The following is a 25,040-nucleotide window of genomic DNA, read 5'->3' as shown; positions in this document are numbered from 1 at the left end:
ATCAGTCAACTTTCAGACATGAACACAATATGCTAAACCCGCAAGCCAAGTACTTAACTCTATCTTATTTTTATGGTTATTTAATAGTATAAATGGTGAAATTAGCTACAGTAAAATTGAAAAAAATCTATTTTAGGAAGGAGAGACGCTGAACTTCTATATAAAAACTTTTGAAAAATAATACGGTGTTTCATCTTTTTCGCTTTTGTTCGTGTTTATAAGCCAAAATTTAAATTTTTAATCTTAAATTTGGAGTTGATTTTAAGTATTTATCATCCTAGTTTATCTTCTAGTCTTTACTTTTAGATCACCAAGAACACAACGCAGATTCGATGACATTGTCTCGTGACATTTTTGGTGACATAGAGCCACTGACACGTGAGATCCACATGTGCCTGAACCCACATAGGTCCCACACGTCAATGACTTAATGGCTGAGAATGTCACGAGGCAATGTCACCGAATCCATGTCCTAAGAACATGCATATAAAAGTTTATCAACAAATTATTTTTTTGCCCGCTTGGCTTTTTACCACTAAAAAGTCAACCAATGTGGGTGACACTGTTTAGTAGTTTAAAAATGTGCATGTAAAAGCTGAGAATAAATTGAAGAATAATCTAGAAAAGGAACACAATTTTATCATGTAAGATAGGCAATCAAATTGCTTTTCAGTATGGTAAACACGTAAGCCAAATACTCGACCCCATCCTTTCGCTTTTGATTATAAGTCAAAATTTAAAATTTTAATTTTAGATTTAAAGTTGATTTTGGTGGGTTTTTTAACTAGAGTTTATTTTTTAACCTTGGATTTTAGATTATTAATTATTAAGAATATATATATAATATTTTTATTCATATACTATTTTTCATTTATAAATATATCGTTTGATTTTTTCGTGAAACGCCCACCCTGTCCATGAGATTCCATGAGATTGCTCCATCACAGATGTTTGAACGGCCAACAGGAACTGACAAGACGATTTTAAAGGGGGGACTGCTTGTGTTTGTGACAAACACGTTGGGTCAAGAAGGAAAAATGAAAGTAGGGTCAGAAAAAAGGAAAAGGAGAGTAGTACAAGAGAACATGAGAGCATCCTTCTTCAAAAAAGGACGAGACGAAACCAGCAAGGGAGGTCAAGTCTTCGTCAAGTCCGGGGAATTCAGACGGGTAGTTGTCATAAAACAGCAGCGAAGTTGTCTTGAAACCCCAGCGAAACAACGGAATTAATCTGCCACAAATCATTGTGCTTTCAGGTCATCACACGCCATGGTCCACGATGGGGGGGTCATGGAGGGCTTTCAGATTCAGAAGTTCCAGGACTCCATATGAGAAATTCAGTGTGAACTTCGCCCACTGACTGACAAATCTCCAACATCTGGTACACTATCTTTAAGTTATTTAACTAACTGTGAACCAATTCCAAACAGAAAAAGAAAACAAGTGAAAAAAAACGTTCATAAAGGGGGTCACCTTTCAACATTCCCAAGCATTTGACACCGACTAGAGTACTAGATTCACTTTTTCCAGTACACAACCAGGTTGCACGAGTTCTCATCAGCAGATGACTGGCAAATTTCCAACATTTGCTACACTATCTTTGAGTTATTTGACCAACCGTGAACCAATTCCAAACAGAAAAAAAAAAAACAAGTGAAAAACGTTCAAAAAAGGGTCACCTCTCAACATTCCAAGCATTTCACACCGACTAGAGTACTAGATTCACTTTTTCCAGTACACAACCAGTCTTTGAGAGCATTTCACCGACTAGAGTCAGTGATGCAACTCTACGGCAGTATTTGGGAGCTGTGTTCACGAGTAATAGTTATTGTTGGAGCATTTCATTGCTTGCATCATCTCCAGCGCGTTGCCTTCGAGCAGACAGGTTTCTCTCAAACTCCTTCAGGTAATCTAGGAGCAACACACAGGTGAAGAGAAGAAATCCACCGAAGTAGTTGCTGCCGCCTCCACCACCTCCGCCGCCGCCACCACCTTTGCCGAAACGGAATGGAGGGAACCCACCACTCCCATCATCCAATTTAGGCGCTTGAGTTTTTCCTGAAAGTCCACAAGAACAGAAAGTGAAATTAAGCAATTGCATTCCTGCCACCTATAGAACAACATTCAGTTAGATGCCGACCTTTGGGGTCGGATCGTTTAACAGTTGCAGTTGAGGACTTCCGCTGAGCACTTTGGGTCTGAGTAGCATTGCATCTTATGCTTTGCTGTAAAACATGTTGGCACAAAATAAAAGGCAGTCAATGAAGAGATCTGACAGTGAAGTATGCAGATAAGCAAGCTAGCATTTTCCCTTTTATCAGTTTTGTAGTTCAATAACTGAAGGTAAGCATCATGAATAATTTAGAGCATATACTATTCATTGAACTTCACCATGTACCAAGGATAATATTGCTTCTTTTTAGTACTACTATTAAGAGAAATTTGCATCTATACCACCAAAGTTCCAGTAGTGACAACAAATAGCAGTGAAATATTTCACCTCCAATCTCTATGACCAAGTTTGTTCAGAAGTTCTACACATAACAGTCCCCTGTCAGCACAGCCACACTGTGCACACACGAGTCGCCACTCAGAGTTGGGGTTCTAAGCTAGGCTGCAGGTGCTCTGGAGCCTCAACCACCGCCAGGTCCCTTTGCTCCACTGACCAAGCGTCATCCACCACTACAAATGCTGCCACCAGCCACTACTACTACAAGCTGCCTAAGAGATGTGAGGAGTAAAGGTATTTTTGATGGTATTTATTACCATCCATCAGAACTCTAGTGGTACCGATGTAATTTGTTTCTACTAATTAACAATTCAAAGCACCTTATATTTACAGGTATGCACATACCATGATTAGTAGCTAGGAAATAAAGCATGGTAAATTCCTAATCTGTTGGATTTTGAACTAAACCATTTTTAACATTCATATTTCATAATAGTTACTCCTAATTCAATTTGACATCATCGCATTAATCTTACACTCATCAGTACATAACAAGCTGACTTCAGTATATTGTAAGGTTCACAACTTCAAATGGCTTATGTACATCAAGCTAGCAATAAGTGGAGGGAGTATCACTTAATTTTACCTGAGGCTGACGATTAAAAGAAATTTAGCTACTCTAATAGAGATAAATTGGCATTGGATATTAGAGAACATAAAAGGTTCTTGACTTACTGGCAGCTATTTATAACAATATATATTTTAAATTAGCTATGTAATATATTTTTAAATGAAAAAAATATAATCAAAACGTTCATGACTTAATGCCAGATCTTTATAACATATAATTAAGAAGGGGTGATAAAGGCCTATTTGGTTATTGACCAGATGGCTTCATGTCATAAACTCATGATAAGTTATCCAAACAATGAACATTCAATTTTGTTTACAGTAAGATTGAAGACTGAAATTTGTTGGAAAGAAGATTGAAGCAGACACGAATCCATGAAATATTCCAACTTACTCTTAACACTGCTTTAGCAGACACTTCCCTTTTAAATGAGATGCAGACAGCTTGAGATGTCTGAAATTGTGAACCTGCCGAGAGCAAGGTATTCATAAGCCTTCTTCAATGGTAGATTCAGATAGTAAAAAGACAAGGCAGACAGGTAATAATCAGAGTACTTGTCAATTGCCATATTTGTAGGCTAGAGCAGCTATATTGCATAGTCCACATGGATGCTACCATATCTAAATTTTCTTCGTGCACTATTAGAGCATAAGAATTGAGAGAAGGTAAAAAATACATATGAATTTAAGAAGTAATGAGGTATTACAGATTCACATTCTATGGAATTTTTTAGCTGCAGCACAGTTCAATGAAAAGAGAAGAGGGCCAAAGATACTTGTAGTAACAATGAGTAAGGGAGAAACAAATATTGTGAAATTGTGAAACATGGTGAGAGTATTTTTTCAAGAGTGCCTTGAAAGAAGATAATGGCCAAACTAGTGCAAAACAACAAAAGGTCCATGCATTCATATTTTTATTAATATATACCAAATATCTACTATTCCCCATCAAACTTCAGTTTTGAGCTGCAGTGGAACTAGTAAATTCTAATTATCCTTAAAGTCATACATCTCATTTACTTATCATACAAAACCAAAATGACTGATCAACAAAGAAAATAAAGATATGGCAGAAAAACCAAAAGTAGACCAACTCCAATATAACTCATCCCTACATTGCACCTAAAGTAGCTCAAAGGCTAACCATCAAGGAAACATATTCCTTTCCACTACTGTTTCTTAAATTCATACTGGGTGACGATGGCCCAGACCCACTTATCATAAGCAGCAATCATAGACCGCAGCAACAAATGGAATAGCAAATTAGTGCATAGTATACATTGCCGGAAGTTATATTTTGGGACGGAGGTAGTAATTAATACTGGGCAAATTCCATTTTTTCCATGGTTTTTTTTGAAAGTAAAACAATATCTATTTTTTTATTTTGAAAACTGATACCAAGCAACTAGAATAAATGCACCACCTGCCAAAAGCCCAAAACAAAATAAATTCCAGTTACCGTATAGCTATCAGCTTATCATGCATGATACCAAAGGTGACGACAGAAATTCATGGATGATCCTATGAAGTTAACAAATGTAAACGATTAAAGCCAATTATTTACCTCCAAATCTCCTAGCTGGTGCATGATTGGTTACAGCCCCTGGGAGGGATATGGCATATGATGACATAGAGGATGCTTTCAAGATCTACAAGCCATCAAATCGTAACATTGTGAGACATGACAGGAAATGGAAAACCATGCCAAATGATTGACATAACTAGTTACTACAGAGTGCATAAATGCATGGCATCTTAAACCTGGTTTGTCTGCTTGAAAGACAACAAAGTATGCTCAGGGATAGTATTATCATAAATATTGAAAAGTACCATATTGCTTTCTTTTACCTAAGTCGCAATACAGGTAAAGTATGTCACTTGTCCACATATATCACCATTGTAGTTTTAAAAATGTATTTAACATCCCAACAATTGCTCAATCCTCCTAACACACAGGTTTAAAAATGTACGTGACATCCCAACCAACGCGCAATCCTCTTGACACACCATTGTAGTTTTAAAAATGTACTTGACATCCCAACCAATGTGCAATCCTCCTTACACCTATTAGTTCAAGGGAAGGTTGATCATTTGCTTCTCCTCAAGTTGCAACTGACCTTGTTCCACTCTGCACATTGCCCCAAAAAGGTCTATTGCAAATTTGCTTCCTTTTAGTACTACTATTAAGAGAAATTTGCATCTATACCACCAAAGTTCCAGTAATGACAACAAATAGTAGTGCAATATTTCACCTCCAATCTCTATGACCAAGTTTGTTCAGAAGTTCTACACATACCACTCCCCTATCATGCCCTTGTTCCTATTTTAGTATTTACTGATTTTGTTGGCCAAGCAAAATGACTGCAAGACCTTGCTCTTGCTACCAGATTGTGATCAGATAGATCCCAAGTGCCAGAATTTCCCTATACTGCTTGCTCTGTTTTTGAAGGCGGATGCTACTTGGCTTGGCTGCCCAATCTACCGTGCCGAGGAGGAAGGAAGCAAGAAACCAGGCAAAACATGTTTCTTGTGATCTTGTCCTCATCAGGCTCCACCTCAGGACCTGGGTGCCAGCACCCTCACACACCCATGCTGAGTCTGGCTGGCAGTGCAGCTCTTGGCCTGGTTGTATGCACGCATGGCCATGCACATGCTCAGCACACCCACACTGCTCACACACGGCCTCATGGTGAGTCGCCACTCAGAGGTGGGTATACCCGCCAACAACATATGCAAGTATGCAACATAACAGCCCCACAAGACAACAGTAGATTTGCATCTTGTTCGCATTGGCTACTGCTACCCGGAGTTTCCATTGTTTGAAAGACTACAAATAATGATGGCAAAAACTTCGTTTAAAGAAAGTCCAAAAATGGGCTACTCAAACATAATGTAGTGTTCCGGCAATATATCAGCTGCTCAAACATAAAATAAAATATTAAAACATAACAATCTAAAATATGGAGAAAAAGGCCCTTCAATGGTCCAATATTTTTACTTCTACAGACTGCCCTCAAATCGTTCTATAGCGGCACCAACACAGCTTTGATTAATTTGTTCCCCCACCCACCCATGCATGTACTGATTTCGATTTTGCCATCTCAAGATTGGCTAAAAAATCAAGCTACCAGCATATACAAGCACACATATACATCAGCACATACAAGCACACAGCCATCTCAAATCCCAATAGCCAATATATACATCAACATATACAGGCACACATATACAAACAGATACAGGACGGGGATGGGGGCTAACCGGAGAGGAGGAAGGTAGGGCACGGCCGGCGTCGGGAGGCGGCGGGTGGGGGCGCCGGCTGGGCAGCGGACGGGGAAGGGGCGCGGGAGGGGGCGGCGGATGGAGGCTGCGCCGGCGTCGGGTGGGGGAGGGGAGCGACGGTGCGCCGTCGTCGGGTGGGATCGGAGCGGGCAGCCACGGGGAAGAGGAAACGTAGAATGTGTGTTATGTAGGATGTTATTATTTGGCCTCACCTGATTTAGTCTCGTGTTAACGAGTAGGGGGGGGGGGGGGGATTTTTTTTTTTTTTGTACTTTTAAACTCGCTGCATATGACATGTGAGTTCTTGCGTGGTTCAGTGACAAATCTGTTACAAAGAGTGATAAAAAAGTTAATTATTTCTGTGTAAACAGACTATGTGTGACCATGCCCGTTTATATGTTGAGAATTGGGTTTTTCTATTCTCGTAAATATTTGTTACCGTATTTTTTTCGATACATATTTTCTCCATATACGTATCTGATAATATTCATTTTTTAGGTTTATAATTTTGATTCCGATTTCCCAAAAAGTATTTTCAAAACAACATTCAAAAGACTAGTTTTTGATCCGTTTTTAGCCCTGTTTCACACCGATAATTGTGTGCCTAAATTTCTTTTATTCCCCAATTAACATCAAGCCAAGCCAATAGAGGTACATCTGCAACACATGAATTTTATATGAGACTTTATAACGAGTTGAATTTCTGTTCGGAAACATGAAACGTTTTCTGTTTCAAGCAGTCACAATGGTTATGCTTGTTTAAAGTTCATAATTTTCAGGTCTAGCGGTGATTCTTTTAAGCATTCATGTATCCTAAAACTATAATTAGATTGTATCGATGAGTGAACTACCTGTCTTCGTCCAACAAAATCTTGGCCCATATGCCGCATTTGCAACTGTGGATTGCAGCTTCGAAAGCAAATTGACTATCCAAGTTTTCCCATGATATCTAGTAACTTATAAAAAGTTATATCATAACAAATTTAGTTTATTTTTGGTGTCAAGTTTCTGTACATAGAGCGAATTTTCGTTAATAGTGACATCACTTGACAAGCTGATACCACCGAAATATTACCTCTGTTCTAAGTTATCAGATTTTTTAGTTATTTTTAAATAAATTTGTATAAATAATAATGCCAAAAGTAAATAGAGTAATAGTAGTTTCAGAAAAATAAACCAAATATTAAATGTAACGTATGATAGTATAATAAACTTGGACAAAGATATATTTAGATCGTGTTCGTATGCAACGGTGATGGAGTGAGTATACACAACAAGTACATATAAACCTTATCCCCGCTCGTTCCGGATGTCGCTTAAAACCTTCACCCACCACCGCCCTCTCCCGCTCTGATGGCAGCGCGCCAACCATGGCGCCCCTCCATCTTCACCCCTCCCTCGCTCCCCACCGGCATCCTCCTCCTCCTACCAGCCGCCGCCTCCTCGTCGTCCCGGGCCCTCAGGTGTCTCCTCCCGCCTCCCCCGTGCCGCGCGCGCGACGTGCTCGACGTAGTGCCCCGGAGAGACGGCAGGGCTCCGACCCCGGGAGCCGAGGTCGGCGGCGTGGCGCGGGAGGCCGCCGCGGCGGGGCGGGCCCGCCGTGGCGGCGGCGCGGGGCGGTGGAGGAGAGGGGAGGACAGGCCCGCGCGCGGGGAGCGTGCCGCCGACGGGGAGGCTCAGGGGAAGGGCGGTCGGGGAGGGGAGGCGAGGGATGGGGAGCTCAGTGGGCGCGGCAGGGAGGGGAGGCGCTGGGCGAGAGGCGAAACTCCGGCGCGGCGATCTGGAGCTGGAAATTTCGGTAGAGGCGAGAAGGGGGCTAGTGGGAGCGTCGGCAAGAAGGGGAAGAAGAAAGCGAAGGCCAGTGCGAACGAAGGCAAGCTGAGAGTCGAGCTCGACATGTGCTCAAAGAGAGGAGACGTGATGGGGGCTATCAGCCTGTATGACTCCGCGGTGAAGGAAGGGATCAGAATGGGGCAGCACCACTACGGCGTGCTCCTCTATCTGTGTTCTTCTGCGGCGCTTGGATTCGTGCAGCCGGCGAAAAGTGGCAATGCCGGTAGTGGGATTGCTAGTATTGGTCAATTAGATTCGTCGTCCATGGAAAGCGTGGGGAATTCGGAAGGCAATGATGTACGGTCTGAAGGTCTCTCCGAGGATCAGGAGGGAAGCAAGATCAATTTGTTTGCTTCAGATGATGGTGTGGTGGAGAAACCAAGTAAAATTGCAGTGAGTGATGAGCTGAGGGAGTATGCAAGAACTCGAGGGTTTGAGATATTTGAGAAGATGTGCTCGGAGGAAGAGAAAGTTCCCATGAGCGAGGCGGCCCTGACTGCAGTAGCTCGTATGGCAATGTCCATGGGCAACGGTGACATGGCCTTTGATATTGTGAAGCAAATGAAGGATCAGGGTATTGCGCCAAAGTTGCGGTCATACGGTCCTGCTTTGACAGCATTCTGCAATAGCAGCAATATTGACAAAGCATTTGAAGTGGAAGCACATATGTTGGAGTCTGGTGTCAGACTTGAAGAGCCTGAGTTGGAGACACTTCTCAGGGCTAGTGTAGCCACACGTCAAGGAGACAGGGTTTATTATTTGTTGCATAAGTTTAGGACTACTGTCAGACAAGTATCTCCATACACAGCTAAACTACTTGAGGCCTGGTTTAGGAGCACAACAGCATCTAAAGTGGGGAAGAGAAAATGGGATGCAGGTGTTATAACAAAAGCTATAGAGAACAATGGTGGGGGATGGCATGGGTTGGGATGGTTAGGAAGGGGTAAATGGACCATATCACACTCACACATCGACAGTAATGGTGTATGCCTTGCTTGTGGAGAGAAATTGGATATTATAGATCTTGATCCAAAAGAAACAGAAGATTTTGCCACATTGGTGGCTAAATTAGCTATAAAAAGAGAGAGGAGATCAAACTTTGAGAACTTTCAGGTCATCTATCTCTGAGCACCGTAACGTTATTTTTACTAGGTTGTGCACTTATCAATACATGTCATCAATATTATGCCCTGATTAAGTTACACTAAATATTTCCAAAAGTGTAGATTGAGGCCATGGTTTTCAGCATGGAAAGGATAAAAAATAGATGTGTTTTCAATAGTGAGTAAATTATGTACTCTCAGAATTCTATCCAATCATAAACTGACTAAAAACATAAGTTTTCCATCTCATTTTGTATATTTTGTGAATACTGAGCATTAATTTATTAAGCATTGTGCAAACTAGAAAAAAAAAATGATGTAAGCCACAATATCTTAATATATTTTTGTTGCAATTAATTTTCAGCTCGCTTGCAGCCTCTTTGTTGGAAAAAATAATTTTCATCTGCAAATCATAAATAGTTCTTACGTGTGAATTGTGATAACTAGATCTGTCTCCAATGGTCTGTGTAGTCTATGTTATCATTTCTGTCATGAAACATTTATCTTGACTTTTTTCACATATATTTTCTATGTTCAGAAATGGTTGGAAAAGCATGGCCCTTTTGACGCAGTTGTGGATGGTGCCAATGTTGGCCTTTATAGTCACAAGCATCTTTCCTTGAGTAAGGCATGTGTATTGTGGTAAATATTTCTTATGCTTATATATACATATATGATATATCTGTCCAGTGAAAATATATACATATATCTTAAATACCTGGCTTCTATGTTTTGTTAATTTGTCTTCTTTATCTGGACAGATTAATATTGTTGCTGATGTCATGCGGCAAAGATTTCAATCGAGAAAGTTCCCATTGATAGTTGTGCATAACAGACATCTCACAGGAGAGCGTATGCAAAAACCTTCTAATCGTAAGTTGGTGGAGAAGTGGAAGCAATCTAATGCTATTTATGCAACCCCTACTGGCTCAAATGATGATTGGTAAGCTTTTTACATGCCCTAGGAAGCTGTACAGCAACTATCCTCCTGAGGATTGAAAATAGTCTATTTAGGATATATCTGATTTTCCATTGTCATAATGTTTTGCATATTAATGTGAAAAAAAACGTTTTTCTTATAAACCATGGATTAGCATTAATTGCTCCTTAGAAAGAGTGGTTTTAGTTATTTGCCTTGCACAGCTGAAGTTTTGAAAATCTTGGTCTGTATGATGTTCTGGTGCAGTATGTAATATCTTGGGCATATAGTTCAGGTACTGGTTGTATGCTGCTATCAAATGCAAATGCTTGATAGTTACCAACGATGAAATGAGAGACCATACATTTCAACTCTTGGAAAGAGATTTCTTCCCCAAATGGAAGGAAAGGCATCAGGTGTGGATCCATTTCGTGATACTTATTTATATCTTTTAAGAAAATTGAGAACAGATCACAATGCCAAACAACTTATGAAGGGTTAACATGCTACATAGATTTCCCCTGAAACTTCATGAGAAATATTTTGTTTTATGTAAGATTCACTGCAAATATACATGTGCGCACGAACATTTCAATACATCTACAGATCATTGTGTATTGAGAACAGACCTCATTTTATGGTGCCATCTTTGCTAACAGGTACGCTTCACTTTTGAGGACAGCTGCGCCACACTTCAAATGCCGCCTCCTTGCTCAGTTGTAATTCAGGTTTGAATTTAGCTGTTGAATTAATATTATATTTTGGTGCCATGTAGAGTTGTAGACATACCATAATATTTGACTGAAAAATTAACTAATTGTAATATCTGTGGTTCTAGATTTAACCCTCAATTGTCAAGAATTGCCTGGACTAGTCTATTTAAGCACATACAAGATCATTGCTGTTAAAGCCTTCAGTCTGTTACATATAGCCTTTATTTTATTGTTTTTGGGCATACCTCATGATTATTCCATCTATTCTATCTGAACTCAGGAATCTGAGAAAGGTCAGTGGCATATCCCTATCTCTGAGGAAGGTTTGCTAGAGACGAAACGAACCTGGTTATGTGTCACGCGGTGCAACTGACAACCATATTATGGTGAAGATCAAGTTTAGAACTACAATGTGAATAAATCACTAAATGGTTCGACATCACTGTAGGGACAAAATTGACCATTCTTTTTTGAACATTCAGGTCAGAATCTCAATATGCCATCTCTTTATCTTTTTCATTACTTAACCTTGCTGTTCAGTGGTCTCATATGATGTAAGCATGTAACTATGAACATTACAGCTGTCATGTCGTGTGTTTGGAGTTAGTCTTGCATGCTTGACTCCATTTAGCTCACTACCTGCTTCTTGAAACATGGTCTTTCAACATGGCATTATTAGTTCACCTGCCTATGTTTTCCTTTGGTTCATCTAACAAGAGGTTCTCCTACAGGATCAGGAACTGACCCCCGTATGTTATTAAGGTGCTGTTACATACCAACAATTCTTTCATGCACGGAGTTTCTTCCATTAAGTTGGCTTGTTTCACATGTTCAATAACCAGAATATGTAAATAGCACATGCAGAAAAGGTAGGCCTGACTGTTCAACATTCAGCTACTATTTGTCAAACGATGGGGCCTCCTGTTCTTTATGTTCTATACAATTTAATCATTCGACGAGGTATTTTATGTACTACTATTATCAGCATGTAGTTTGCTGCTGTGGGCTGTTGACATTTGTTAGGATTGGAAACTCAGCATTGCCCAATTTCGGCTCACCTACAAACCATTCCTTCATAAAATCGTTAAAAAGCAATGCCCTTGCGAAACCTCAGGGTTTGTGTTTCGTCTGATCTCCTTTCAAGTGGTGCCCTTGGTGTCACCGTTGAAGATGGCCTAAGACACCTTACGACGCTCCAATGTTTTTTTTTCTTTTCTTTTTTTATTTTTGTGTGTGTTGTTGTTGTTGTTGTTGAGAAAATCTAAGCTCGGCTATCGGTAAGCGGCCTTATTTCATGTTTTGCTATCGATGAATGGCAGTTCCAGGGAATATTTTGTTATGCTTTTCTAGATCATTGATAGATGAAACCATGTAAGTCTTCATTTGTGTTGCTAGTTGTTTGGTGTCTGAAGTTCTCTGTGTTTTTTCCCCCTGAGAACGTGAGCATTAGGCTGAATTCGTTGATCTGAATTAAATGTGCCGTTTTTCCTGTGAACATGGCCTTCAGGTTGATTTCGTTGACCTGAATTAAATGGGCCGTTTTTACCTGTTGCTTTCGGTGGGCCAAATTCTTTGATGGGAAATAGGTAGGCCACAGATTAATCGTTGGCCGTAGCGGGTTGCGGAATAACTTCATTTGAGTTCTCTTAACTTAACTTATGTGTCCAGTTTTTGTCTAGATTAATCAACGTATCCAGTTTTCGTCCTTAAGTGGAAAACCAGATATAATGGGTCCCTCAATTGTTAAAACTGGTGTAATATAGGCCCCATGGTGGTTTGGAGAGTGGTTTTAGTTGACGTGGCACCTACATGGTCAATTTGTCTTGGTCTTTTTGACGTGGCACTTATGTGGCAATTTGATCCGGAAAAATAATAAAGCTCATGGGACCCACATGTTGGTTTCACACAATAATAATAAGGGGCAATTTCGTTTCAACCCTTATTTTAGGTTGTAATATTGATTTTGTCTCTTCTTTTTAGGGTTTTTGTTTTTGTCCCTCTTTTTTTAACCGAATGAAAGGATTGCCCTTGTTTTGGATGGCTGTACTAACGACGTTAAATGATATATTAAAGGACTCTCTACCCTTTCACGAGAATATCACTTTTACCCTTGTTTTTTTAGTCATTTGTGTTGTTACCCTCCGTTATAAATCCTAGAAAAATACTAAAGCAATATATTATTAATTCAAATCACATGTTTGAAAACTTATAATTTTTTTAAAAATTTGACAGATTTTTATCAGAAATTGGATACAATTTTAATAACAGTTACATATAGCATATCATATCAAACTTTATCATGTATTTCCACATATTACAAGTCCAAAATATCACAGAATTGGTCCACATATAACCATGTCGAAAATATCACAAAATAGACAACCATATCATGTCAAATTAGTCCACATATTACCATGTCCAAAATATTACAAAAACAGACAACCATACCATCTCAAAGTGTCCCACATATTACAAGTCCAAATTATCACAACACTAGACAACCATACCAAATTTCTTCCATCTCCCTAATTTCCTCCATGGCTAGTCTTTAATACATCTGCATTCCAGGAATATTTAGCAATTTTCAGCACAATGCTCTCCTAGGAAATTCACAAATTCCATAAACCCTACCCCATGAATGTACTGGACTAAGCAAAGGAAGGGGAAGGAAATGGTTACCTCACACTCCTCGTCGTCGTCAAGATACCAGCAGCCACTCCAGCGCCGAGCCGAGGAAGCTCGAGAAGCCGAGGCAGCCCTCCTAGCAGCGGCTCCAGCGCCCCCTCCTCGCTGCCCCCTCCTCGCCGCCCCGCCGCAGCAAGGCGCGCCGGCCCCTCCTCGCTGCGCGACGAGGTGGTGGTCTCGGCCACAGAGGCACTAACCGCGCCGCTGCTCGAGCCGATGGCGAGCCCTCACGGCCAGTCGGTGGAGGTGCGGCTCTACCGGCGAGGCGCTGGCCCGGTGGCTGTCTTCTGGTGGCCCCCGTCGTGCCCCCCTCCTCGCCGCCCGCTGCAACTAGGCCCACCGTGGGCGCACCCCCACCCCGCCGTCACGCCTCCCTTCCCGCCGACGCCCACAGCCCGCTGCCCACAGGTCGCCGGCCAGATCCAGCCCTCTCTCCCCTTCGCTTTTTGCCACTCCTTGTCCCCTTTAGTCTTAACAGGGGTAAGGTGGTCATTACTTATTTCAGGAATTAAATTTTTTATTTTTTAATCTAAATATGTTGGTCAACTAATAGTCAACCTAACAGCCATCCAAAACAGGGGCAACCCTTTCATTCGGTTCAAAAAAAAGAAGAGCAAAAAAAAAACCCTAAAAAAGAGGGGCAAAATCAATATTAGAATCTGAAACAAGGGCATGAACGAAATTATCCCTAATAATAAATGATGGGTGGGTCCCACATGTCATTCTCCGTCCCATCTTCTTCGTCCTCTAACCCCATCTCCCTTGTATTCCCTCCCTCCTCTCGCTGGCGGAGATAAGGACGGCGTGGAGAGGTGTGGCCTCCTCCACTCTTGCCCCCATGGTTCTACCACCGGTGGTCGCTGCCCCTCTCCTCGTCGCCTGCCTCCACCGCCACCGCCTCCGCGTCCTTCTCTCCCGAAAAAAAAGGGAAAAAATGTAAGAAGCTACATTATTCTTTTCGACCCTGGGAACATTGCAAGCATTTTTTAGGTTCCACGCACAAGGGAAGACATGTCAAATGTTTGTACAGAAGAATATTTATTGATGATGCCAATATGATTATGATATGACTTAAAAATTTATATATAAGCGTCCTTGCCATGAGGCACTAGATGCATCTCAAGGCTCAATCTACTTTCCAATATATATCACTACAATTCTATCTGAAAAACGAACTTAAAATCAACAAGTGCCAGAAACTACTTTCCAACAGTATTGCCTTCTTGCGACCCACAAAAAGTGGCAATAAGGATTATGTATTATGAGTCTTTAAGAACAGAAAAGAATTATGTACTGTCAGGAAAAGCCTTTTCTGCTGCAAAAGAGGTGAAACCATGTGTCTAGTCACCCATCCTTATGAGCCACCAACCTTGCCAGCTGCAGGTTTGTTCTGTTTCATTTTGGCAATGCTAACAAGATCACCAAAGAGTGAATCTTCAGGTCTGGATGCCATTGCAGCTCCATGTGGATTGCCTTCTTGAACTGAAAGCCCATTCATTCTCTGGGTAAGCTCATTTGCACTAACATACGCATACGCTGCATTTGGAATGTAGTAAGCTCCAGGTTGCTGGCCATATCCATAGCCAGCCATTTGAACAGCATACAGCTGCTGATGGGTTCCATAGAACTGCCCTCCAAACATTGGTTGGGAGTACATGCTTCCTCCTTGATTGGCTTGCATCGAAGGATGCATCCCTCCATACTGAAGATTCGGCATGGTCTGTGGTTGTTGCAGCTGCATTCCTCCTAGTTGCCCATTTGCCATTTGTTGTGATGGCATAAAATCTTGCCCAAACTGAAACTGACCAGCTTGGGTTGATCGGGGTTGTATCCCTACAGGTTGCCCTGGTTGCAATGCCACCCGGCCGGCCTGGAATGGGTTATCCATGGATTGTTGAATCTCCCATGGTGGTGGTGGAAGGTCTCCATTTTGATCATCTGCACCAGTCAATAAGAGATTGTGAAATGCCCACGGAGATTTTTTTTTTTTGAAGGAAAAATTGATGAGAGGTGCAGACAGTTTTAGAGCTAAAATATTCCACAAAGCATTTACTCGCATGAGGTAGTATATTCAAAAAGCTAGTGTAGTTGATTGTAATGTATTGACCTATCTTTACAAGAAATAATAACCATTTACTCCTGTTTAATGTGAAGATTTTATGTTGCAGAATATCAGCAAGCCTCAAGTGTAATGTATTACCATAGTATGGTACGATGGCATTGGATGTAGCCCCATTAGAATAAGCAATTGGATGCTGAGGCAGAGCAGGTTGCATTGGAGCAGAATATGCTTGTGATGCAGGGAAATTTGAATTTGGATTCAACGGATTCAAAGAGTTAGTAAGGTTATGGTTGCTTTTGTTGGCACTAATTTGCTCAAACATGTCTGCAAGGGCTAACACATTTTGATCTGCTGCTGAATATTCTGTGACAGGAACAAGTGCGAGGGAGTTTGCAGGTTCAGGTTTGATGTAATCATCTCCACTAAGAAGGTCGATAACTGGAACTGGTGCTGCTGGAGCTTTTGGACCGCTAGATGATGGAGGAGCTGGAAGTGCTAACTGCTTGTTGCTGGCACTTGCAGTCCCTGAAGACCTGAATATAATGGAAAACAAGACAAAAGGTTAGGAGAAAATACACTTCTATTAGGAAAAAGATAATCCCAGGCGGTTTACTGTCTGTAGTACTACTGAGAAATATATGATCAAAATAAACCCACATTTTATTGCAAGCTCCAAGAGTTCATATCATGTTTCTAGTAGAATATCTTGGAATGATTTGAAGAAACAAATTATTGTCATGACATGTAAACCTTTCAACTGCTCCTTTCGAAGTCCCTGGATTTGCCGGCGAAGTACTGTTAATTTGGGCTTGCAGAGATTTTGGTTTTTCCACCTTAACGACTATGCCTGCAGCAATAGCATCATGTTTTGCCAGAACCCTCTGCAAATCATCATTCAAAGAGAGGCCCTGGCTGAGCAACTCCTCGTTCCTGTCACAATTGAGTATACGAAATAAGAAGCCCCTCTAGTGGATACAAAATAGATGCACGGTAATAAATCCTGAAACTAACAGAATGCAAAGTTACAGTTCTGGTTGTGGGGAAAACAGTTCCCAAAAGAAATTAGGTGGCAATAATGCATATCAAGCAGTCAGAAAAATATCAGGCACTGACAAAGTAAGAATTTAATTTGAACAGGTGACATCAGACTAAAGTTTACTACATAATATATGATAGAGAAATTTTACAGTTGTTAAAAAAATATCAAGAGGTATCAAAATTTCAGTCTTCTAGTACCTACATATTAGGAGGTACCAAATTTTATAATAAAATTTTGGTACCTCACAGTAACTACTTAAGGACTGTAAAATTGCTATATATGAAAATATGATGCACGATACAGAAACTAATGATGCACGACTGGCCCCACCCTCTCTTGATTGGCGCCTGCGTGCAGGACTATACGATTTTCAACACTAAATAATGAATTTAAATTGAACAACAGATACTAAGCATGATACAGAAGCTGAGTCTGACATTTTTGGATCATTTTTGCCCAAGAGACCTCCAAAAAACTTACGAGGTACTGTTTACAAGCTGTACCACTCTCTGCTTGTAGGAACGGCATTGATCCACAAGGTCAACAATGACCTCTTGCTTATGTCCCTGCACAGTCCAATATGAGTAAATAAAGAAACAGTGTGCAGGTTGATCAGAGTTGAACGATTTCAGAGTTGTTGAAGATGATCCCAGTTATTTTGGTTAGATTATGTGATTACTGAAACCATGTTGAATTATCCAATAGCCAAAAAAATTTCTGGGCCTAATAATTATGAGGATGAAGTTACTCCAGATGCATTAGGAATACCTCTCTATTACCAGGATCCAAAGCATTCAACATCTCCGAAAGAACGTCCATGATGCCACGTGCATTCTGAATTTCAGCCAGGCTATTGAAATAGAAATGATCATTACCAAATTTCTATGGAAAAACAAAGGTTTCAAAATTTTACGAGTGCTGAAGTTAGACACATCCATTGTAGTAGACTACTAGTTGTAATGTAAAAGAAGTGTCATACCTTAATGAAGGCAAATCAGGCACTGATGATTCAGGTTGATCTTGCTGAGCATCGCGTAAAGATGGGGGATAGTTTTGTAGGGGTTGCGTTTGTGGAGGAGTAAATATTGGAACAGAGCCACTTGATCTTTGAGGAAATACAGCCCCAGCACGCTGCCATGTGAATGAAGTTTCCAGAAATGTCACTGAATTAGTTTGCGATGGTTTGATATTAGAACTACAATATTATTTGGAAACAGCATGCCACACATTTTTCATGCTTGAAAGCTGTATTACTCTATTGTTATCTTAAAAGATTGTAAATATTCTTCGCCCTATTGGAGATTATGCCCTCTGAGGAGAAAAATTAACATGTAAAAATAAAATCCAAGATTTAAGTATCACAGTATATTTGATATAAGTGGAACAATACCAAGAGCTCCTGATATGCTGCGTAGTATTGTGGATATCCTGCACGTGCCCCACCAAAAACTTCTTGCCAAGTGTCTATCAGAGTGAGGATCTTCTCTTTTACGTGAAAATCAGGCTAAAACCTCAAAAGAAGAAGGCGTTAGGACTTCATAATTACGCAGACAATTTTAAGGTTGAAACTGTACATACATACCCTTTTCTTGACAATCTTCACCATTTCATGAAGTATGTCCCTCTCAGCAACATGCATATGGACAATGTCCCCACAGTTCTTAGTCATCGTCTCCAGTAACTGAATTAAGCAGACCAATGTTGTAGTTCAGTAAAACTTAAATGTGGTTTCCCGTTTCACAAATATGGTCAGGAACAGGGTTTTTTTTTTTTGAGGTAAGAAGGTAGAAGATGCTCTACCTTGTATCCATTTTATTGACAAAATTGGTTGATGTTACAGTGAAATAAGATTGGGGTACAAATAAAGGGATGTACAAATTTTTTCTTATCAAGTTCAGAGCACTACAGATTTTTTTTTTGTCCTTCCTGTTGGATCTTGGATACCAAAAAGTATGGCATGACAGTTTAGCAGGAGGTAAAAGACACTAGAAGTAATTGCATGCACCAGAAATCTCAAGAAATACAAGACAAAAACAGATTCATTGCCAGGAACAAGACATTCAACTAGGACTTTGCCTGATCCCTCGCTACATCAGAGCACAATTTCTGCATTTTCTCTTCTCAACGAATGCAAACTATTTTATCATAATTCACTCCTGATTTTTTTTTTGCCGGGACACTCCTGATTTTGGCATCTTGTGGTCACTGACAAAAGTCTCCAGGGCCCACTTAACTACCTAAGGACCTTCCTTCTATTGTCTCATGAAATATTCTTACTTTGGAGCCTCTTCAGGAGTCAAACAGGAATGGCAATCAGGCAGCATACAGAACTGACAGTTACTACCTAAAAGTTATAATACACAAAGCCCAACACAATTATCATCAGCTTGTAAATAACCAAGTTCTATCCTCACGCATGTGTTGCTACAAGCCTACAAGAAAATGTGTACGATGTACAGAACTAACACTAAAAATTGCTTTTCAACTCATACTCACCGTGAGAGCAAGAAGCTGGACCTTCGGGTTCTTGTGCGCAATGCGTTTCTTCAGATACTTGACGACATCTTTTGCTTGCCTATGAATATAGCAGTATGAAGTATTGTCATTATATGCTTTGATAATCTTGAACACATAAGTTTGAGAAACTTCACAAAGATTGAAGTTCTCGTAAAACTTCACACAGAACTGACCAAAATGTTAACTGTTGATCAAGTTTGTAAAAATTCAAAATTCTAAGAAAAAACGGTCAAAATCAAGACTTCAACTCAATCCCATTTTTACATGAAACTAACTCAAAGAGAACAACAGAAATTGATCATTTCAAGAGCAAACGTTGATTCCCGAGCTTTTACCGCATAATCAAGGATAGATCAAGAGTTTAAGACGTTGCTGTTGAAAAATCAACAGTCTCAACTCTCAAGGTCCAAGCTTTCACATAGAAATCATCTGTCGTCATGGAGTCCCAACTCAAAAGCTTTGGACAATCCAAAACGAACAGAATACGGACCATTTGATCAAACAGTAACACACCCACGAATCGATCAAAACCATTGAATTTTCCAGTCACCAAACATTCTGCTCCAATCCCTAAACCAGCACGAAGAAATCAGCCAAACCGCCAAAAAGGAAAGAACAAAATCTGTTACAAACACGAGAAACAACAGAATTACGTCCTCCAATATCACGAACGCGACGAGGCATCTCCACCATACAACAGTAAAAATCGAGAGTGAAAAAAATAAAAACCACAGCATGAAAAGAATATAATAAATAAAGAAAGAACGGATGATCTTTCTTCTTCCTCACCCCGGGTCGCGGTTGAGCGTGTCGCAGATCTCCAGGTTCATGGCCCAGTCGGGGCCGATGAGCATGTCGTTCGTCGCGCGGTCGACCAGAAGCGACGGCATCTTCCTCCCCCCCTCGCTCGCCGGAAACCAACCGACCGACCGACCAACTCTGCACCCGGAAATCCCAAACCGGCGCCGCCCACGGCCGCAAGAACGCAAGAAAACTCCCCCAAATCGCACCCTTTTCCTGTCCTGGCCACAAAAATTTTAAAATCTCTCCCTATTTCTTGGCCGGCCTCCGGTGAGAACGAAAGGAAGGACAGAAAAAAAAGAAGCCAAGAAACGAAAACGGCGACCTTTGGCGGTGGCTCAAAATGGCGGAGGAAAAAAAGGTCGCGGGAGGATTGGTGGTTGGTTTCTTGGATGGTCTCAAAGCGGCCGGCTTTCGGCGAGCACGATGAAAATTTTTGTCGATGAATTCCGTGGCGCTGTTCGTCCGCTTCTGATTGTTTTTGTTTGGCTTCCTTCGTCTCTCTCCTCCCTGCGCTCTTCTTTTTTCCCTTCGATTCTTGTGTTTTTTTTTCTTGATTTTTTCCATTTTCTATTTCTTTTATTAGCTGTCTGAGAAAAAAAGGTGGGACCAATCATGCTGATATTATTGTAGTGCTGGTTCTGTAATGTCGTAAGCGATTTGCGTAAATTATGTGTGTCCAATAGGGTGTGACGTAGTTATATCCGGTTAGTTATCTTTAATTTTGTAATGTATAAGGTAGAGTAGCAGTTAAGATTTTTTTTAAAAAAAAACTCCATATTGTTGATTGAAATGGTTAATAAAAGATGAATGCTTATAACTATGAAGCTAGGAAACATGATAGCATCTGAATATACTGATTTATTCGTTCGGTTTAAAATTTGAGAACGCTTCAAGTTCCAGGTGGCCGTCCTTGTTGAGAATAAAAAATTAGATAGAAATTAAAAAAATAATTTATGAATAATATATTCTTAAAACCTAAAAGCAAAGAACTTCGATAAGAAAACTCAAAAATAAATCCAAATCTAAGATATATGGGCAATGGCATCTGAGCAAGCCCCGTGGCGAGCCACACCACGTAGCATGTACGGACGTGCTCTGGATTTTTAAGAACGTTGCCAATGTGTTTTTGGGTGTTGATACTTCAAAAATCGACGTGTTTCTTATTGAAGAGATAAACATCGTAATGCTTTGGTAATTTCGTTTGAATATATATTCAGGACAGAGCTATAACGGAAAGAAAGGGTTATCACTTGCTTGCTGCTTGCTGTACTTGCCTAAATTTAGACTTACTATACATGTGAAATAAATAGGTGAATTATAGCTAATACTCCTTCCGTCCCAAAATAAACCAATTTTTCACTTTTTACCTATAATTTTTGACTCTTCGTCTTATTTAATTTTTTTTCGATTGATATTTTTGTTTTTATTAGATGGTAAATCATGAATAGTATTTTACGTGTGACTAATTTTTTTTAATTTCCTAAAATTTTTTTAAATAAGACGGATGGTCAAACGTTGGACACGGAAACCGGAGAATTGGTTTTTTGACGTAGCAAGTATTTTTTGAACCGGATTCCTAGGCACCCATACGTGTCTATGTAGCTCCGCCTATGCTGATATCCAGTCATGTCCTTTTAGTTGTGCTGTCAATACATATAGATGTGTATTTGAAATTATTGCAGAGTCTAGTAATTGTATATATTTCCATCATCTTATTACTCTATTAGGAAAAACAGATTCATCCGTTAGCTGGGAAATTATGGTGGCTATGTATATCCATTTTGTATAATAGCATATCATTCATATGTTGCAATAAAATTTTATTGAAAAATATCATTAGCATATTATTAAAGTGTGATTAATAAAAGTAATATATGATGACAGATTCACTGCGACATAGCTTGAGGCCAGCCGGTTTAATCCATTTTCTAGGAAAGCTGGGAAATTATGCAGATAGTACAAACCAGCTCCATAATTGCTGACCTAAACTACAATTAATGCTGAAGTACAGAAGAGAAAGAAAAAAGAACACATACGTTGACGATTTTTTTGGATGGAGATGGCGTATATATACGCTAGCAGTTTTTAAATAGACATATATCAATGCATGCACGTGGAAATTATTTTTGGGAGCAATGGTCACTGAATTCATCTATAACACAAATATTTTTTTTCTTTGGGAGGATCAATTCATCTTAAATTAAATATTTTGAGAGAGTTGAGAAGGAAGCACAGGCAGTGGAAATTACACTCAAAAGCAAAAGAAAACATATACGTCGAATGACTTGTCTTGGAGAGCAACAACACGGGTCTCTTGTTCCACGTTGACCTCAGATTTGTCTGCTGACCAATCAATGGAGTGCAACGGAACGTCGTCGTCAGTATGTTGCATGACAAGCCACTCGACTATGTTCATAGGACCTTCTTAATTTATCTTTAACCGTGTTTCTATTAAAATATATAAAAAGTAAATAAATATTTAATTTAATTAAAGCACTATCTTCATCATAAAATATCTGTCTTTATAGGATTCAAAATTTGTCCCTAAATAGTTGTCATCTTTAATTATAGTTGTCTTATCAATCACATCTCATTCAAATTTTTCATAATTATACCGTCAACCACTCACTCACTGCTAATAGTAAGCATGTAATATAATATTTTATTTCCAAACCCTAATATATGTTAAACTACCTACATAATGACAAGTATTGTAGGATGAAGGGACTACTTTTTATAACTCATCTATACATATTGTCATAGCTTCTTAATATGCAACCATATATTTTCGTTTATGCTTATGGTTATAAGCCAAAATTTAAATTTTTAATCTTAAATTAAGAGTTGATTTTGGGGTTTTTTCACCATAGTTTATTTTCTAGCCATGACTTTTAGATCGCTAAGAATATATAGATAAAAATTATCATAAATTACTTTTCATTTGAAAATATGTTGTTTGACCTTTTCATGAAAACGTCAAACAATCGCCCTAATAAGTATATATTTTTTATGAATAGATAACGTTTTAAATGCTTGACCAAAGTTTTATCCAACACAATAATAAATAATCATGGAACAGGAGGGAGCACATACTGTTTAACTAAAACAGCAAATTAAAGTCAACAAGACGGAGGACCGGCAATATTTTCAAAGCAACCATCGAGTAAATGAAATGGAGATTAATGCATGTCTGCACGGCGTTGACGACGACAGGCGAGCCAACCTAATCCACACCCTCTAATATTCTGTTATTAGTGCCCGGAATTGAAAGGAGGTGGGGCCCATGAGTAAGACGGCGATCAACGACGTAATTTGCGGTGTAAGTGCGGACAATTTTAGTGGAGTACGTGAGTCTACTGATCAGCGTGCAACTGCAACCAACTGCTCCCTAGCTAACACCATGATCATATTCATATGTGTGTGTATTTACACGCATCGCTCACTGCAAATTAATTTCATGGAAAATATGGCGAATTATATACACCCGTACGTCCTAAACTTTCGGGGGCCATATATAGGTATTGGTGCGGTTGGCGACTCGGCCGGCCCATAGATAGTAAAACAGCCAATATCACGTGTGTCGCTGCATGGCTAAGAACAATTAATAGATTAACTATGATACTATTGCATTGTTGCTAAGATTTACATTTGATTTATAATAAGGACATGTACAACGGTAAGACACCGATTATTTATATACATCTATGTCAAATTAATTATCCTACGTGACATTATTAACTTTAGAAAAAAAATAGGTTGGTCGTCGTCTCTTCGTTTCTACTGATCACGTATGTGCTCCTAAGCTGCATGCAACTTTTTAAAGAAAAATTTCATGTATTGGTTTATATATATATATATATATATATATATATATATATATATATGTTTACGTTGGTATACATGCCCTAAAGCACATATGAGCGTAACGGAAAAGAAATAAATGTGTAGAAGCTCCATCTATCATGCCACAAACGGTCAAATGGAGCACACGGCCTAGTCCTAATCTTCAATGGTGAACTCATGCGAGAACAGTGGAAACATTTCCCTCTACAATTGCAGGTAATTGCATGTTGAATATGTAGAGTATGCCGCGAATGCACATATAAGGAAAAAATGCAATGCCCTATTGAGAAAGAAAGACAACGTGGCTATTTTACCTATAAACAATAGTTGCAACTTCAGTGGGTGTTACCAACCAACCATTCACACAAGACTACATAATTATATTGATTAACCCGTACACTACTTAATTTTCATAACTTGTTTTTTGCAAACTAACCATCGTTTGAAATCATCGAGAATGTCCATATTACCACCGACACCATCATTCGAATAGATTAAGTTACCACCCTATAGAGGTTGTATAACTTTACTCACGATACACGCCATTCTTTTAATGGCAAACATTAATGTCACACTATGCCCAAGGAATCCATAACAAAGCTTTTTAGAAACTTTGCCCTAGCATTATCTTCCCCATGAGTCAACTTTTTCTTACATAGACAAGAAAGTACCCCTGGCTGACCCTACAACCTATCATCTATCCGTATGGATAGATAGTTGCCAAGACTTATAGAATCCTATTAGGCAATGTCCTACCCATTAGGACATATGGTTATACTAAAGGCTCAAATCAATGGCTTATTGTGATGTCTCGAACTCCTCTGGCTGGATACACGAGCTAACATAAGCTAAGGATCAACACAATTACATATCAATATTGTACCAGTCCTAGGATATACACAGACTGGTACATACAAAATAATAGTGGAAACAAAGTAAACTCACTTTCATTACATCACTCACTTTTATTGCATCATTAAGAATAGTTCTTACAGAAGTTGTCATCATGGACAAACCTCATATTAGCAACACATGCCAAAAAGCAAAGCCAGTAACGGTGACTAAACAGAAGCTAACAATGGATAACGACTAAGCGAATAGGCATTAGGTACAACACCTATACTACTAACTTATTCCACATGCATAATTTAGGAACTAGGCT

At 39.6% G+C, this 25,040-nt stretch overlaps 3 protein-coding genes and 1 long non-coding RNA gene across 6 annotated transcripts; 2 read left to right on the top strand and 2 right to left on the bottom strand.

The window, feature by feature from the left end:
- Positions 1 to 1,435: 1,435 nt before the first annotated feature.
- LOC102721614 (protein FERTILITY RESTORER RF2, mitochondrial) lies at positions 1,436 to 6,497 on the bottom strand. The gene is made up of 5 exons (XM_006647091.3): positions 6,340 to 6,497; positions 4,643 to 4,727; positions 3,473 to 3,546; positions 2,140 to 2,224; positions 1,436 to 2,057 (listed from the first exon to the last, which is right to left on the bottom strand). The coding sequence occupies exons 2-5, from the start codon at positions 4,707 to 4,709 to the stop codon at positions 1,825 to 1,827; spliced, it is 459 nt and encodes a 152-aa protein (XP_006647154.1). The 5' UTR covers positions 4,710 to 4,727; positions 6,340 to 6,497; the 3' UTR covers positions 1,436 to 1,824.
- A 1,195-nt stretch (positions 6,498 to 7,692) lies between these two features.
- LOC102710379 (proteinaceous RNase P 1, chloroplastic/mitochondrial-like) lies at positions 7,693 to 12,472 on the top strand. The gene is made up of 7 exons (XM_015833063.2): positions 7,693 to 9,306; positions 9,835 to 9,924; positions 10,058 to 10,239; positions 10,511 to 10,631; positions 10,875 to 10,943; positions 11,209 to 11,410; positions 11,660 to 12,472. Exons 1-6 carry the CDS (start codon positions 7,714 to 7,716, stop codon positions 11,299 to 11,301), a joined length of 2,148 nt encoding a protein of 715 aa, XP_015688549.2. The 5' UTR covers positions 7,693 to 7,713; the 3' UTR covers positions 11,302 to 11,410; positions 11,660 to 12,472.
- A 2,160-nt stretch (positions 12,473 to 14,632) lies between these two features.
- On the bottom strand, positions 14,633 to 20,571 carry LOC102721334 (TOM1-like protein 9). 3 transcript variants are annotated; one of them, XM_015834058.2, is made up of 11 exons: positions 20,358 to 20,571; positions 20,021 to 20,253; positions 19,211 to 19,289; positions 18,297 to 18,395; positions 18,105 to 18,218; positions 17,694 to 17,845; positions 17,483 to 17,564; positions 17,195 to 17,280; positions 16,426 to 16,605; positions 15,814 to 16,208; positions 14,633 to 15,551 (listed from the first exon to the last, which is right to left on the bottom strand). In XM_015834058.2, the coding sequence occupies exons 2-11, from the start codon at positions 20,119 to 20,121 to the stop codon at positions 14,968 to 14,970; spliced, it is 1,872 nt and encodes a 623-aa protein (XP_015689544.1). In that variant the 5' UTR covers positions 20,122 to 20,253; positions 20,358 to 20,571; the 3' UTR covers positions 14,633 to 14,967. The 3 variants fall into 3 exon arrangements, with proteins under 3 accessions (XP_015689544.1, XP_015689545.1, XP_006647153.1); XM_015834059.2 differs by having other exon boundaries at positions 20,021 to 20,248; XM_006647090.3 differs by having other exon boundaries at positions 20,021 to 20,571.
- LOC121053497 lies at positions 15,574 to 16,138 on the top strand. Its single transcript, XR_005811091.1, has 3 exons — positions 15,574 to 15,675; positions 15,782 to 15,958; positions 16,048 to 16,138. It is a non-coding gene; the product is annotated as an uncharacterized LOC121053497 (long non-coding RNA).
- Positions 20,572 to 25,040: the final 4,469 nt, after the last annotated feature.

Source organism: Oryza brachyantha, chromosome 2 (assembly GCF_000231095.2).
Source record: "Oryza brachyantha chromosome 2, ObraRS2, whole genome shotgun sequence".
Classification (NCBI taxonomy): Eukaryota; Viridiplantae; Streptophyta; class Magnoliopsida; order Poales; family Poaceae; genus Oryza; species Oryza brachyantha.
Note: the sequence above shows the minus strand (reverse complement) of the source record. Positions and strands in the feature narration are given on the sequence as shown.

Coding starts and splice junctions, on each gene's coding strand:
- LOC102721614 (XM_006647091.3), bottom strand. CDS start 4,709: ATGTCATCATATGCCATATCCCTCCCAGGGGCTGTAACCAATCATGCA. Junction 2,225..3,472: donor CTGCTAAAGCAGTGTTAAGA/GTAAGTTGGAAT, acceptor CATGTTTTACAG/CAAAGCATAAGATGCAATGC. Junction 2,058..2,139: donor TAAACGATCCGACCCCAAAG/GTCGGCATCTAA, acceptor GTGGACTTTCAG/GAAAAACTCAAGCGCCTAAA.
- LOC102710379 (XM_015833063.2), top strand. CDS start 7,714: ATGGCAGCGCGCCAACCATGGCGCCCCTCCATCTTCACCCCTCCCTCG. Junction 9,925..10,057: donor AGCATCTTTCCTTGAGTAAG/GCATGTGTATTG, acceptor TTATCTGGACAG/ATTAATATTGTTGCTGATGT. Junction 10,944..11,208: donor CTTGCTCAGTTGTAATTCAG/GTTTGAATTTAG, acceptor ATCTGAACTCAG/GAATCTGAGAAAGGTCAGTG.
- LOC102721334 (XM_006647090.3), bottom strand. CDS start 20,121: ATGCCGTCGCTTCTGGTCGACCGCGCGACGAACGACATGCTCATCGGC. Junction 17,846..18,104: donor CAGCATATCAGGAGCTCTTG/GTATTGTTCCAC, acceptor TTCACATGGCAG/CGTGCTGGGGCTGTATTTCC. Junction 17,281..17,482: donor TGGATCCTGGTAATAGAGAG/GTATTCCTAATG, acceptor TGGACTGTGCAG/GGACATAAGCAAGAGGTCAT.